General features: G+C 42.2%; 1 protein-coding gene across 1 annotated transcript; it reads right to left on the bottom strand.

Annotated features, from left to right (window-relative positions):
- Window positions 1-6,844: 6,844 nt before the first annotated feature.
- TXNDC2 (thioredoxin domain containing 2) lies at window positions 6,845-8,973 on the bottom strand. Its single transcript, XM_014780229.2, has 2 exons — window positions 8,815-8,973; window positions 6,845-8,515 (listed from the first exon to the last, which is right to left on the bottom strand). The coding sequence occupies exons 1-2, from the start codon at window positions 8,885-8,887 to the stop codon at window positions 7,260-7,262; spliced, it is 1,329 nt and encodes a 442-aa protein (XP_014635715.2). The 5' UTR covers window positions 8,888-8,973; the 3' UTR covers window positions 6,845-7,259.
- Window positions 8,974-14,840: the final 5,867 nt, after the last annotated feature.

Below are 14,840 nucleotides of genomic sequence, written 5' to 3'. Positions count from 1 at the left end.
AAACTTACTGACTTTGCTACAGGGGCGCAAAGTGACCCAGGCCTGACCAATCAGAGTACCCCATCTCCCCCAAAGACACAGAATGGCTCAGAGATTGGCAAGTGATCCTGTCAATCAGAGTCTGTCCAGGACTTTTGTTGTAGTTACTAGGAAACAGGTTCACTTTTTATCTATGTTCACTAGCCGTGGAAGCAATCGATGATAAAATCAAGACAGGCAGCAGAGCTGAGAGGTGTCCTGATGATGTTTGAATGCCCGCATCCACCTGAAGCAGTTTGTCCCCTCAGAAGTTCCAGTTTCAAGGTCCAATGCACTCTCCATTTTTGCTGGAGCAGGTTTGAGTTGGGTTTCTGTCACTTGCCACCAAGAAACGAATCTATCACCCACCCCACGTCATCCACAACCTCTTAGGCAGTTTGTCTCCACCAGAAGAGCGCGTACTGAGTTTGTCTCTAAGACTATTTGTAATGGACGCTGGGAAGGTGCAGAGTGCACAACTAGAACACAGACCTCAGCTGAAGTTCAGCATTCAAAGCCGCCGGAACATCCTTGACGTTGGCCATTATGCACACTCCTCCTGCTTGAGTCCTCCCAGGCTTTGTATTTCCTAGAAGTTTCTAAGTTAGTTGGGGTCTCCAAAGTATCCCATTAATTGTTTTTTCTTTTCATTATATACATAAGAAAAAAATACAAAAATGGAATGAAAGAAAAAATATCCATACATAAAAGTAGCCAGTGATAGCACTTTATGCCTTTTATTCAATTTTTAAATAAAATAGGGATCATTCTGTTTTTACTATCTTGACCTTTTTATTCTCTTTTTTTCTTTATCAGTGAATCTGGAAGAGCAAACCACTCCTCTCCCCCACTCCCATCCCTTGTCTAAGTAGTGACCAGGAGGAGGAAGGCCCTCCATCTAATAAATGAAGTCCAGAAATATGGCTAGACCATCAAGAGGCATAACTGAGACCCCCACATCTGTGCCCCAGGAGAATTCAGTGGGCTGTAGCCCTTGTTAAATTAATTAAACTAGGAGGCCATTAGCCTGAAGGGGCTCTAATGCCGTGGAGCCTACGTAAGCAAACCAAAACCTAACCTGTAAATGCCTCAAGATTAAGAAATCGAAACCTAAGGACAAGCAACCACAAATAGCCAATGAGGCTTTTAAGCTATAGCCAATCAACCATTTTCTTTCTGTGCCTTTGCACCTTCCCTGTGTAAGGCTTTCCCCCGGCTCCTGTCAGCTGAGCACTCTTAACTATTTCCAGTTTGGCGCTGCCCAATTTAAATCAATTTTACTCAAATACACTCTTAAAATTTTTTATATGTCTCAGTTATCTTTTAACAGTCTGTAAATATTACTCAGCAATTAACCCATTTTCTTATTTCTGGTACACCTGTGGATCAATTTAAGAGAGAAAGGACGAAGTAAGGATGCTCCATATAATAATGTGAAGTCCTAGCTCCACTGGAAAAGAAGCAGCCTTGCAAATTACAGGGACAGTTAGGAAGAGGCTCTTGCAGGAAGATCCTTACGGGGTTAGGTAATTCAGTCTCTGGGGAATGATTCTGTTGTGGGAGTATGTGTTCGTTCCAACAGTTTTACTCTGGATTATCAGAAAAATAAGGGGCATACTAGTGGGGATTCATACCAGCAGGAGATCTCAAGGAGACTGGACCCAACCAAGCCCCAGCCTCCTTATGGAACTTGGACCGCAAGGACCTCCAGAGACCATGTAGCCTTACCTCTGGCAGTGGTATTCCAAACTGAGTAACTGAGACTTAGGAAGGAAATGCTGCTGGGAAGGTGACCAATTCTAGGATAAGACAACTCTTGTGGGCTAGGGTTGTGGGTTTCTGGAAAGGTGGGTGGAGATGAGGTAAAGGTGACACTGTGCTGGAGAGTAATTGTCCTGAGAGCAAGGAAGCACGTTTAGGAACTGCAGTCTGCACAGGATAGGCGCTTAGGGGGGCCAGAACTTGTTGGATGATTTTCCTTTAGACTGCAGTGAGAGATTCCTAGGCCCTAGCCCCAAATACTGAATCCGATTTTTCAAGTAGAGAGGCCTAGGAATCTGAATGTTTAACAGCACCTCCTGTGGTTTTGTGAGCACTAGTGTGGGAAACCCTGGTTTAATCTAATCCTGAGCCTTTGCTCTCTCCTGCACGGGAGAGCAGAAGAGAATTTGGCACTGCATTCCCGACCAACCGTCCAGCCAGCTTGCTTGAGGGGTAGGAAGTCAGTGGAATGCCGTTTGCCCTGAGGTACAAGAGCTGCAAGATGGCCGCCACCCCCCGAGACTTCTCTCAAGGCAGAAGAATCATTTGGAGAAACGTGCCATTGGCTTCACTGCTGTCTCAGGCCTCAGCACTGTGATTTCTTGATCTATGCTTCAAGGCCTGTCTTCAAGAGAGACTGCAGACCCTTCTGGCACAGTCTTCTTCCTGGCCTTTGGAGAAGCCCCCGTTTTCACTTTTAGGGCTGACTCCACAGAACCTCGAGGCAGAGTTTCTTAGGATACCCTGCTTCTCTGAGGTGCAACATCAAAATGTGCTACTGGGGCTCCTGAGCTTGCCTCAGAAATGCTTTCTCTGGGATGCACCCGCAAAGGAGTTTTCAGGCCCAGCCCTGAGCCTTATCTTAAGCTGTTATGGGCTAAATTGTGTTCCCCCTCCACCAAATTCATGTGTTGAAACTCCACCCGCAGTACCTCAGAATGTGACTGTATTTGGAGATAGGGTCTTTAAAGAGATGATTAAGGTAAAATAAGAGGAAGTCTGGACACACAGACACCAGGGATGTGCACACAGAAGGGCGACTATGTGAACACAAAACAGTGGGAAGGCACTATCTGCAAGCCAAAGAGAGAGGCAGCAGGAGAAACCAGCCCTGCTGATACCTTGATCTCCCACTTGCAGCCTCCAGAACAGTGCGAGATGCATTTCTGTTGTTTAAAGCCCCTGGGTCCGTGGGCCTTTCTTAGGGCAGGCAGAGCTGACTAGTGCACAAGCTACAGCTCACCATGTGGTCTGTGTCTTTGTTATGGTGCTGTGTTCCGGAAGGGTTTGTAGCAATCTTCTCTCCTCAGTAGCATGGTTGCCCCACATCCTTGCTGGCCGTACTATCAAAGTCTTGCTGACTTTTGTTTCACTCTGTCAGTGAAAATTTTGCATGTTTACTACCCATGTGTTCTTACTCTAATATGAACTGACTGTGACTTTTACCTGTTTTCCTGTTGGGGTATTCTATTTTTCTTACTAATTTGTAGGAGTACTTTTTATAGTAAATATATTGAATCTCATGTCATATATTTGGCAAATATTTTTTCAGTTTTTTGTTTCTTGTTATATTTTGGCATGGGAAAGATTAAATATTTTGTATGTTCAAATATATTGCTTTAATTGCATTTGTATTTAGAAAATCACCTTTCCATCCATGACTCAGGTAAATGTTTAACTAAATCTTCTTCAATTTTTTTAATGATTCCATATTTTATTTTTTATTCTTTAACCCAACTTTTATTTATTTTGCTGTCTGGCATGGGAATGGGATGTTAACTAATTTTTCCCCCAAATATCCAAATTTTGCCATACAACTTTTTGAAAATAATCCACTCACATTCCATCAAATTGAAATGTTTCCTTTTCCACATGTTACTACTTAAGTACCCAAGTCTAATTCTTGGTTACTATTGTGTTTCATTGCTCTCTTTTGTTCCCTCATCCATCCCACTATTGGTGTCACTACACTTATTGTACAATTACTCTGCTAATCATAAATTTTACTCTCTGATAGGGCAAATTTCTCTTCATTATTTCTCATTTAAGACTTTTTCCTACCCATTCTTGGCTATGATTCTCAGTGAATTTTTAAGTATTTTGTCAAGTTCTCCCAATGATCTCATTGAGCTGTTGGTTGTGATTATATGAAGTCTACCAGTTTGGTGGAAAGGATCTTTCTTTCAATCTCTCTCTAATGGGGAAAATGGACTGTGTCTCACTTTATTCAGACCTACTTGTTGTATACCTCTCAAAACTTTTAGCTTTAGTCTTAACAATCTTTACTGTTCTTGTTAGGACTGTTGCTAGATATTTTATTTTTTGTCACTATTGTGAATGAGACCTTTTCCCATAATGATTCCCAATTACTTGTCATTGAATCAAAAGGAAACCATTAATTTTTGGATAGTACTTGGAAAATTGCCACTTTTTTGAGTTCTCTTATTAATTCAAACAGCTTTTCCATTGATTCTTATTAAGGCTCTAGTTAGATTATCATCATTCAAAGCCAATATGATCACCTGGAATCTTCCTTCTCATTAGAAGTACTTTTTATTTCTCCTTCATGTTAAATATTAGAGGTGGTAACAATTGCTTGGCTCATTTTTTTAAGAAAATTCATGATTCTTTCTCAATTAGCAAAATAGAATGTCCATACTCAAGCTTTCTACCAGAGAACATAACTTTGACCTGGCTACTGTTTGATCAATATCCAAACAGTCAAGAAAAATGGTGCTTACAGTGGGTGGTTTGAAGGACAGGAATGGATGCTCTGATCGTTTAGATTTTATTCCTGGGTCAAACTAGATCATCAGAGAGCCACATGTTTGCTCCGCACTGTATTGGCCCTGCAGAATTTTCTTCATAGACTTGTGCTATCCTTCCTGCCTTGACTTAGGTTAGGCAGTATAAAATCACCTGAAAAATCTATCACAATTATTTTTAAAGATTTTTTTTGTGGTCAGTGTCCATGTCATCACTTAGTAACCTAAGCATAAAGAAAGACGTATGAGAGAAATGTCTTCAATACTACAGTCCCAGAAGAAGCAGTTGGTGTAACTCACTAATGGTAGATTTTAGGATCCCTGGTCCTCCAAATTACACAGTCTAAAGTGTTGGGCTCACTAAGTTGTCCAAACATGGCATTGGTAGCAGAGCGGTTGGGTTAATTGACTGAAGTCTGGGCCTAGATGTCTACACAGAGAGAGTCATATTAAAACCAGGCTTGTTCAATACGGAAAACAATATGGGAACAAATCTGAGTGAAAAAAGTCAGAGGAAGGTCTCTCTACCAGAAGAAAAGAACCGATAGGATATATGAATCAGTAGTAAAAGCCCATTTATCTGGAAATACAAAAACTGTATATTTGTACACCTTGAACCTGGAATCTTCTCATTGAAGAGTGCTTTATGATTACAGCTTTGGTTTCTACAAAAAATTATTACCAGAGAATAGCCATATGAAAATTTGCTGAATTTATTATAAAAAAATATTGTCAAGAACATCATCCATCGTTCAATGTCTCAAACTTAAGGACCCAGATGAAAAATTTCATTCAGGAATTTAGTAATGGGAAGGCTTTGACTCCTTTTTCAGATTCTGATGCTTGCTCCTTTCGGGTAATGACATCTGAAGATTATTGAATTTCCCTTTTCTCCCCCCACCTCATCCTTGCTAAGAAGCTTAGAACAAAATTTGCCACTCAATCAGAGCAGCGATATGAGCCCTCCGAGTTGAGATATTATTTATTTTCATGTTCCTAATTTCCTCTTACTAGTTTATTAGCCTTATAATTAATACTTTTTGTAGGTCATTCCAATTCTTTTTGGAAAAAAGGCCAAGTATGTATGGTATTGTTTTTGCTGTTGTTAGATGGTTGTTTTTAATGGCTCAAATGAGGTCTATGATTGAGATATTAAGGAGAGTCAGGGTAGGCACATGATGTAAGTTGCTGGAGCATTCCCACTCCTGCAGTTAACTTAAGACAGGGATTCCAACCCAACTAGATAAATGAAGAAGCCAGCCAGGTTCCTCAGCAGAGGACTGGAGAATGCATGCCCCATCTATCAGACGTAGCTGCCGCTCGTCCCTAAGATTAGATTGGTTTCTTGAGGTAATGCAAGCCCAGATTGCCATATTGTACAATTTTTCAAGAAAAGCTGGAATTCAAGATCTTAAAGGGAATCCTGGTTTTTGAAATGTTGACAACTAGTTCAAATTCTTTAAAACACTCTGGACCAACAGAAGATGGGGTGGTGGCTGACAGGGAATCGGGGGAGAAATGGGGAGTTGTGGTTCAGTGGGTGTAACATGACAGCTATGCAAGATGAAAGTTCTAGAGATCTGCTGTACAACACAGTGCCTATAGTTAACAATACGGTGTTGTGCCCTTAAAAATTTGGTAGGCGTGTAGATCTCGTGTTAAGCTCTCTTACCATAAAAAAAAAGGAAAGAAACACACAAGGAAACTTCTAGGGGTTATGGGTATGTTTATTACCTTGATGTGGTAATGGCATCATGGGTGTATGCATATGTCCAAACCCATCAAATTCCATACAGTAAAGACATGCAGTTATTTGTATATATGTGTATATATATATATATATATTTTTTTAAACCACCAGAACTCTAGACTAAGCCTCCATCTGTAGCCCAGACCTGGGTCTTTGAGCTGAGACATCTGGGAGCAGGTATCAGAAACCCAGTTACCAGGGGGACAAAGCAGAAATTTTGCCACCAGGGAGTTGATGTCATAATGGCACCAAGGATCACACTGACTTAAACCTGAATAACAAAGCTCTTGGACTGAGTAACCAGAAGTTTTGAGCTCTGTCTCAGATTCTGTGAGTACGGATTAGTAGAAAGAGGCCTGGACTTGAAATCTGGAAACATGGCCTTGGTCTCAGCTCTGCCACCAACAAAACCCATAGAGGGTTGGCGAGCCCATGGAATTCCCCGAGTCTGCCACAGCACTCCCCGCACAAGGAGGTGGTTACATATGACATGTGAATCTTTCAATTCTTTATTTCCAAAAGTATCTTATCAGAAACCCAAAATGTGTGAACATGAGAAAAGAAGTTTCCATTCATCTTTAAATCATCCGTAATTAATTAAATAATTAAATCTTCCGTAATTCTACAGAAGAATTGTCTAAGTTTCCAATGTTGCTGCTAAAACTAGATGAGCTGAATTTACAAGGGTGAGTGAAAAAAAATCAAGATTGAAAAATAGAGGACAGCTGGACTTCCAATCTCCACCAAAGGAAATTCTAACATCACACTTCCCTATCAACAAAAACACGATGGCAATATGATTTAGTGCTTTGACTACATTTTGAAAAGAATAAGTTAATATTTATAATTTACAAGCAGGTGCCATTTGGACATACCTTTTCGTTATACCTCATCTTTTTTTGTAAATAAAAAATCACAAGCTATAATAAACAGCTGACTGTTCACAATGCTTTCAGAATACATGATTACTTTAATTCTGCAATGATTGTTTCAAGTTTTTCCTTAAGGGCGCCGCAAAATTCGCCCACCTTTTCTTCTTTTTTGTAAAACTGAAAGGTTGGGATGCAAATGATCTCAAGGTCTTTCACCAGCTCCTCACAATCATCGGCGTCCACTTCCAGGAAGACCACATCATCATGCTTCACAGACAGGAAACGGAAAAGGGGCCTGATGGTTCTACAAGGCCCACACCATCTGGCGGAGAAATCCACGGCCACCAGCCTCTCCCCGGCCTCCTTGAGTGCCATCCAGAAGTCCTCCTTGCTCAGGATCACTTTCACCATGTCAATCTCCAGGAGCTCTGCTGTTTCTTCTGCTGGCTTCAGGATGTCGCCTTCTACTGGCTGGATGGTTCCTTCCAAGGACTTGGGGGTATCGCCCTCCTTGGGCTGGGCGGTTCCTTCCGAGGACTTGGGAGTGTCACCCTCCTTGGGCTGGGCGGTTCCTTCCAAGGACTTGGGGGTGTCACCCTCCCTGGGCTGGGTGGTTCTGTCCGAGGACTTGGGGGTATCACCCTCCCTGGGCTGGGTGGTTCCTTCCGAAGACTTGGGGATGTCACCCTCCCTGGGCTGGGTGGTTCCTTCCAAGGACTTGGGGGTGTCACCCTCCCTTGGCTGGATGGTTCCTTCCGAGGACTTGGGGGTATCACCCTCCCTGGGTTGGATGGTTTCTTTTGCAGACTTGTGGGTGTCACCATCCTTGGCCTGGATGGTTCCTTCTGAGGACTTGGGAGTGTCACCCTGCTTAGGCAGAATGGTTTTTGCTGAGAGCTTGAGAGTGTTGCTCTGCTTTCGCAGAATAGATTTTGCTGGGGAGTTGAGGGTGTCACCTGGCTTGGTTTTTGCTAGGGAATTGGGGGTGTCAGCCTGCTTGAGTGGGATGGTTTTTGCTGATGAATTGGGGGTGTCAGCCCCCTTGGGCGGGATGGTATTTGCTTGAGAATTGTGGGTGTCACCCTGCTTGGGTGGAATGCTTTTTGCTGACGAACTGAGGGTGTCACCTTCCTTGGGCTGCATGGTTTTTGCTGAAGAATTGGAGATGTCACCGCTCTGCTCAGGTGGGAACGTGTCTGGGGGCTGTGGGACTTCGGACTCCTCTGCAGGTGTGTGTTGTATGTTGCTGACCTCATGGACAAAGGCCTTCTCCTGAGTGTGCGCTGAGTCCAAGAACTCTGGGATGAGGAGAGTCACGTGGCTGGACAGAACCTCTAATAATGGACTTTCTGAACAAAAAAGTAAATAAATAAAATTGCAAAAGAAAAAACAAAAAAAATTCTGATCATACACTCCAAGGAAGACAGGTGTCATTCTTAGAGCTCAAGAATGTAGTCTTATGAATGATGTGCTAATCTGAATAATCACATTCAACAGAAGACTGAGCAGTGTGTGATTATGTGTATCCTTTACGGAGGTTTTTTTTTTAACTACAACTTTCTCTGCTTAGTTCGACACTGCTGCTTGCTCCCTAAGCACATGGGTCCCCAAGGTGACCCTCTCCGCTCCCCCTTACCATTAGCATCACCTTCATTTGTTCCTTCTTGTTTGTCTGGCCTCACTTCCGGTTCTTCTGGGGCTCCAGCTTTATCTCTTTCCATTTCTGGTTCCTTGTCTATATCCACTGCTACTTCACAGACGCCTCATGGTGAAGACAAGGCCGTATCCTCCAACTTTTTCCAAGCTATCCAACCTAGCATTGTAAAATGAGTAACAACTTATATTCAGGTAGTACTTACAGCTGGCTTTCCCTCTCTACTCACAACAGTAACATTTGAAAGTTTCATGACAACCTCGGTCACGGTGGCCCCACTGTGTGTGAGGCTGTGCCCAGTGCCTGATATGCCTTCACAGGCATTATTTCCTACAACTCAACAAACCACTGAGGTAAGTACCATTATGATCCCCACTTTGCAAATGAGAAAATTGAGCCTTAGAGAAGTTATGTAACTCGCTCAAGGTCACAAAGCTAGTATGTGGGACAGATTCCAAGTCCACGCTCTGAAAAGTACACTGTGCTGTACTGTTTTGCCAAATGCCCTGTCCAGGATGGGTAACTTGAAACCAACTTTCCTACAGTCTCCCTCTAGGATTCTCCAGCTCCTGTTTTCTCTTTATGACTCACCCACCATAACCATCCACTCGGTGTCTCCTCCTCCTCTGCAAAGTCCTGCCCAACTGTCAGATATCCTGCTTGAGCTTTCTAGACAGGAGTAGATTGTGACACAGAGGAATTCCCTAACTGAGAGGAAGAAGTGATACTACCACCCCTTCCATTCTGGTAGATGGGAAACCAAGAGAACAGACACTTGCGTCCTGGTCTCCCCTCTCCAGGTTGAGACCTTAACATGGATACAGGTTAGCTGTGTTCAGAAGAAAGCTGAAAGCAGAGGAATATTTGACTCATGCTCCATCTTGAAGGCCAGGAAGCACCCACATACACATGGCCTCCACATCAAGATAGCCGAATGGGCCACTGGCAGAGGATGTGACCGGATTCTTGGGCCTGCAGCGGGCTCCCAGCCCAACAGCCTGCCATGTGCACATCAGAGATCCAGAAGTCCTGCACACCCCAGGGTGGGGCTGTGAGTGTTTTGAGAAGACCAGTGAACCAGTAGAGCTCTCAAGGAAGAACAAAGAAGCCACAGTGTAGGGGAATTTGTGACCAGAGGCACAGGCTCGCAGTGGGTACAGTACAGTGTCCCAGCTCCTAGGTGGGATCAGCAGTCCGCAGTAGTCCTCAGTCTAGGGACAGCCACACTAGCCACTTCATATGGGAAACCAGCAAGAGGCAGAGGCCCAGCCACAAGGAGTCCACATAGCCCCGTGCACCCATCCCTTGTGGAGAAACGGGAGAAATCAGAAAGACTGAGCTGCTACCAGAATGAAAGGCTGTTCTTTAGGCTGAAATTCCACCAAGAGGCAGATTTAATTTCATGTCCCTGATCCTCACCAAATCTCTCTGAGATCAGGCTCTTGGGGAAGAGTAGATCCACTGGAGGACAATTTTAAAGCCACATCACAGCTGCACATCTTAGTGAATGCGAGGAGACCTGTGACCCTGTTCCCTTTATACCTGGAGACCGGAGTTATGTTTTAGGCTTGGCAGAGTTGTTCCAATTATTTTTGCTCTTCATCCTGCAATTCAGATGGATTCCAAGCACCTTGAAATATTGATACCTCTCAATAATTTTCATTCAACTTGTCATAAAATGTGTTTTTTCCTTCAGCACAAGCTTGTCCCCAAATTGCTCCTGAACCCTTTATGTCAGTCATGGTTCTGTCAGGGAAACAATCAGCTATTTTAGGCGTAGGAAAATTTAAGTATAAAATAGCTGGACAGGCTGCCTTTGGGCTGGGTGTCCAGGAATTATTCCTAGAAAAATGAACAAGGCTGCCGACCTGGCCTGCCAGGGGGGCTGCCACCTCCATGATCTGAGGAAGGTGGGGAATTAGAAAGTCGCTGCTAGAACTATTGGCTTCAAGAACTTTCTGCTATGGCTGCAGTCCAGGGGGAGTCAGCCACTGCCACAACTCCCTTTTAGGTCAGAGCTAGAGCTGAATGCTGGAGTCTGCTCCAGGGTCCCCACCACTCGGCCCCACAGAAAGGGCTGAAGATGCGAGATGATGGTCTCTTGCTCATGCAGGTTCACCTGCTGGTAGAATCTAATTGGCATCGAGAACCTCAGCTGCAAAGGAAAGGAAATGTGGTTTTGAGTTTTCCAGGCTCAGCAGTGCAGGGAGCCACGCTAGCAGAATAAATGCTGAGTGGAAATTCATTTCTGCCACACACAATGACAACATGACCGTCTAGTTTTTGATACATTATGCTGGTATAATTTTTTGGTTTTATAATTGCAGAAATAATACATATTCGCAATAGAAAAATTAGGAAACATAGATAAGTAAAAAGAAAATAAAAATTACCCATAGTGCCAATCTTCGGGTATCACCACTATTAATATTGTGATGTATATTCTTTGTGTTTTTTTCTATTCATATGTAGATAGTCTCAAATGAGATAATTTTCCAAAAGACACTGTATTGTAATCCTTTTCACTTAAGAACATATTCTGAAGAATTTCCATGTCAAGACATGTTCACCTGTAGCAGGGGTCAGCTTTTGTTTTCCTTTTTCTGTAAACGCTAGAGTGTGACTATCTCAGACTTTGCAGACCACATGGTCTTGTCACAACCACTCAACTCTGCTGTTGAAGTGTGCAAGCAGCTGTTGTGGGTTGTACTGTGTCCTTCCAAAATTCATATGCTGCAGTCTTAACCCCAGGACCTCAGAATGTGACCTTTTTTTTGGAAATAGGGTCATTGCAGATGTAATTAGATAAGATGAGGTCATATTGGAGCAGGGTGGGCCCCTGATCCAACGTGACTGGCATCATTATAAAAAAGGGACTGTGGACACAGATACATGTAGAGGGAAGATGATGTGAAGACACGGGGAGAAGACAGCCATCTACAAGCCAAGGAGAGAGGCCTGGAACAGATCCTTCCCTCACAATCCTCAGAAGGAACCAACCCTGCCCACACCTTGATTTTGGACTTTTAACCTCCAGAACTGTGAGACAATACATTTCTGTTGCTTAAGCCACCCAGTCTGTGGTACTTTGTTATGACAGCCCTAGCAAACTAATATAGCAGCCATACAAATGGGCGTGGTGGCTGTGTCCTAATAAAACTTTATGTACAAAAGGAGGCAGCCAGCCAGTGGGCCATAGTTGGCCAATCTCTGACTTATAAAATCATTTTTAATGACTGATTAATGTTCTTTTGAATGTTCGAACTACAATTTATTTAAATAATTTTCTATTGATGGACATAAAGGTTGTTTTGATTATTTGCTATTATAAACAATGTAGTAGTAAACATTTATGGATAAATCGTTTCACATATTCTTTATTTTCTTAGAATAAGAGTCTAGAAATGGAATCCCTAGATCAACTGGTAGACATTTTAAAGATTTTTTTTGTTCCAATTTGTAACTATCAGCAAGGTATGAAAGTGCAATTTGATGGACAAAAAAAGTTATGTCATTAGTATTTTAATTTGCATTTCCTTATTAAGTTGACTTTTTTGGCATATTGGTCATCAACTTATATTTCTTTCTTTGCAAATTGTCATATCATGGCCTTTGCTTGATTATTCTTGAGGGGGAGGCATCTCCATATATATTCATTTCTTTAACTTTTTTTTTTTTGGTGAGGAAGATTAGCCCTGAGCTAACATCCCTGCCCATCTTCCTCTACCATATATGTGGGACGCCTGCCACAGCATAGTTTGATAAGCGATGCGTAGGTCCGTGCCCGGGATCCAAACCTGCAAACCCCGGGCCACCGAAGCAGAACACAGGAACTTAACTGCTATGCCACTGGGCCGGCCCCAATTTCTTTAACTTTTTGTCCATTATTCTCATAGTTTTTTCTCAGTTTGTCTTTTAATTTTGTTTATTGTATTTTTCCAGCAATATGCAGATGCTTCCATTTTTGTGTAGTTAAATCCATCAATTTTGTCTTTTATGATCTTCACTCCTTGTGACATACCGACATATAAACTTCTGAATTTCCGATTCTGAGACTGGCTCCTCCACAGTCCCAAATCAATAATAATAATCACAACAATAAAAATAATAGTGCTAAAACTTTCCAGGACTTAACTCAGTGGTTCTAATACATGTATCAAAGAGCCCAACAATTGACTAAGGAATAATAAAAACATTTTCCCTATAAAGATTCATACTCTTTTAGTTATTCAGCATAATGGATAGGTGATGGGAAGAGGGAAAATTTAGTACGAATCACCACTAAAACACAAATAAGATACAACATGGGTACATTTTGTGGAATTTTGTAAGAGCCCTGCTAGAAATTGTATTTTCACTTTAAGATTTCGAAGCAGAAGGATCTTAACCCCAAGTTCTCTGTCCTAATTACAGTAAAGACTGAAGCAGGACCGGGTTCTCTGCCCTTTACCTCTTACATTCCTCCCAATCTGTACTCCAGAAGAGAAGGTCTTTCAGCATAATAATGTATTTTTATGTAAATTTTTAATTTTAGAATAGGTTTATATTTATAGAAAAGTTGTGAAGGTAGTACAGAGAGTTCCCATGTTCCCCACATCCAGTTTCCTCTGTTGTTAACATCTTACACAACTACAGTACCTTTGTCACAACTGAGGAACCAGTGCTGATATATTATTAAAGGCCACACTTGATTCAGATTTCATTACTTTTTGCCTAGTGTCCTTTTTTCTGTTCCAGGACCCCCATTACGTTTAGTTGCCGTGTCTCCTTTGGCTCCTCTGGGCTGTGACACTTTCTCGGATTTTCCTTTTTTTCATGGCCTTGACAGTTTTGAGGAGTACTGGTCAGGTATTTTGGAGAATGTCCCTCAATTGGAGGTTTGTCTGGTGCGTTTCTCATAGTTAGACCGGGGTTATGTGTTTTTGGGAGGAAGACCCCGGAAGTAAAGTACCATTTTAATCACTTTATTATTAATTAAACATATCAAGAGTTCATGTTATCATGACTTACCACTGATGATGTTGACCATGGTTGCCTGGCTGAGGTAGTGACTGTCAGGTTTCTGCTCTGTAAAGTTACTCTCTCCCCGCTCCTTACTGTGCTCTGTGGAAAGAAGTCACTGTGCACAGCCCACAGTCAAGGGGTGCGGATTATGCTCCACCTCCTTCGGGGGGGGGGAGGAGTAGCTACTTAGATTGTTTGGAATTTTTCTGTTTGCGAGATTTGTTTCTCCCCTCCCCCACTTATTTATTTATTCAATCATTATTTGCATCCGTGTAGACTCATACATTTACTTTATACTTTGGGTTATAATCCAATATTATGTAATTTATTCATTGTTCAAATTGTTCCAACTTTGGCCCTTGAGAACCCTTTCAGATGGCTCCTGTCTCCTTTTGATGTATATAGACTTGTAGTTTTGGTTTTTGAGTACTTCCTTACTTTCTAGCACTACAAGATGCTCTAGGCTCATACTGTAGATTCACTGCCTCAGCCCTAGAATCATCCATTTCTTTAAGGAGATCTGCTTTCTTTTATTGGAGAATGGTATTTAGAAACCAAGATCTAGGCTAGGTGTGCTCGTTGATACCCAGTGTCCTTGCCTCTGGACTCTTGGTGAATATAACTAGGATGTATATATATGTATACCAACCCATGCACACCCACAGGTTTATAATTATTTCTTTAGCAGTATCTGTATTAAGCTAAATATGAGTTCATATTGATGTCCTCGACTCTAATTCAGTACTACATGGTTCATTGTAGCCTTTCCCTCATGCTTGTCTTGTAATCCTCTACACCAAAAGTGACTTGGTTCCCATCATCTGCCACCCATTTACTTATTTGTTCAATTGCAGTATACATGTAGAGTGGTTTCAGAATAATCAATCTGTACCTCCATGGTTAACAACTTTATCAACTAGAGCACAGTGCTTATGTATAGCTCTTTTGTCTTTAGTCTTATAGTTTCTGGTCATTTCCAAAGTTACTTAGCCTCTCCTTTCTCCCACTCCTTCAGT

Source organism: Ceratotherium simum, chromosome 14 (genome assembly GCF_057802395.1).
Source record: "Ceratotherium simum simum isolate JZ-2026a chromosome 14, ASM5780239v1, whole genome shotgun sequence".
In the NCBI taxonomy this organism is placed as follows: domain Eukaryota; kingdom Metazoa; phylum Chordata; class Mammalia; order Perissodactyla; family Rhinocerotidae; genus Ceratotherium; species Ceratotherium simum.
The sequence above is the reverse complement of the archived record's forward strand: the minus strand, read 5'-3'. Positions and strand labels throughout refer to the sequence as shown.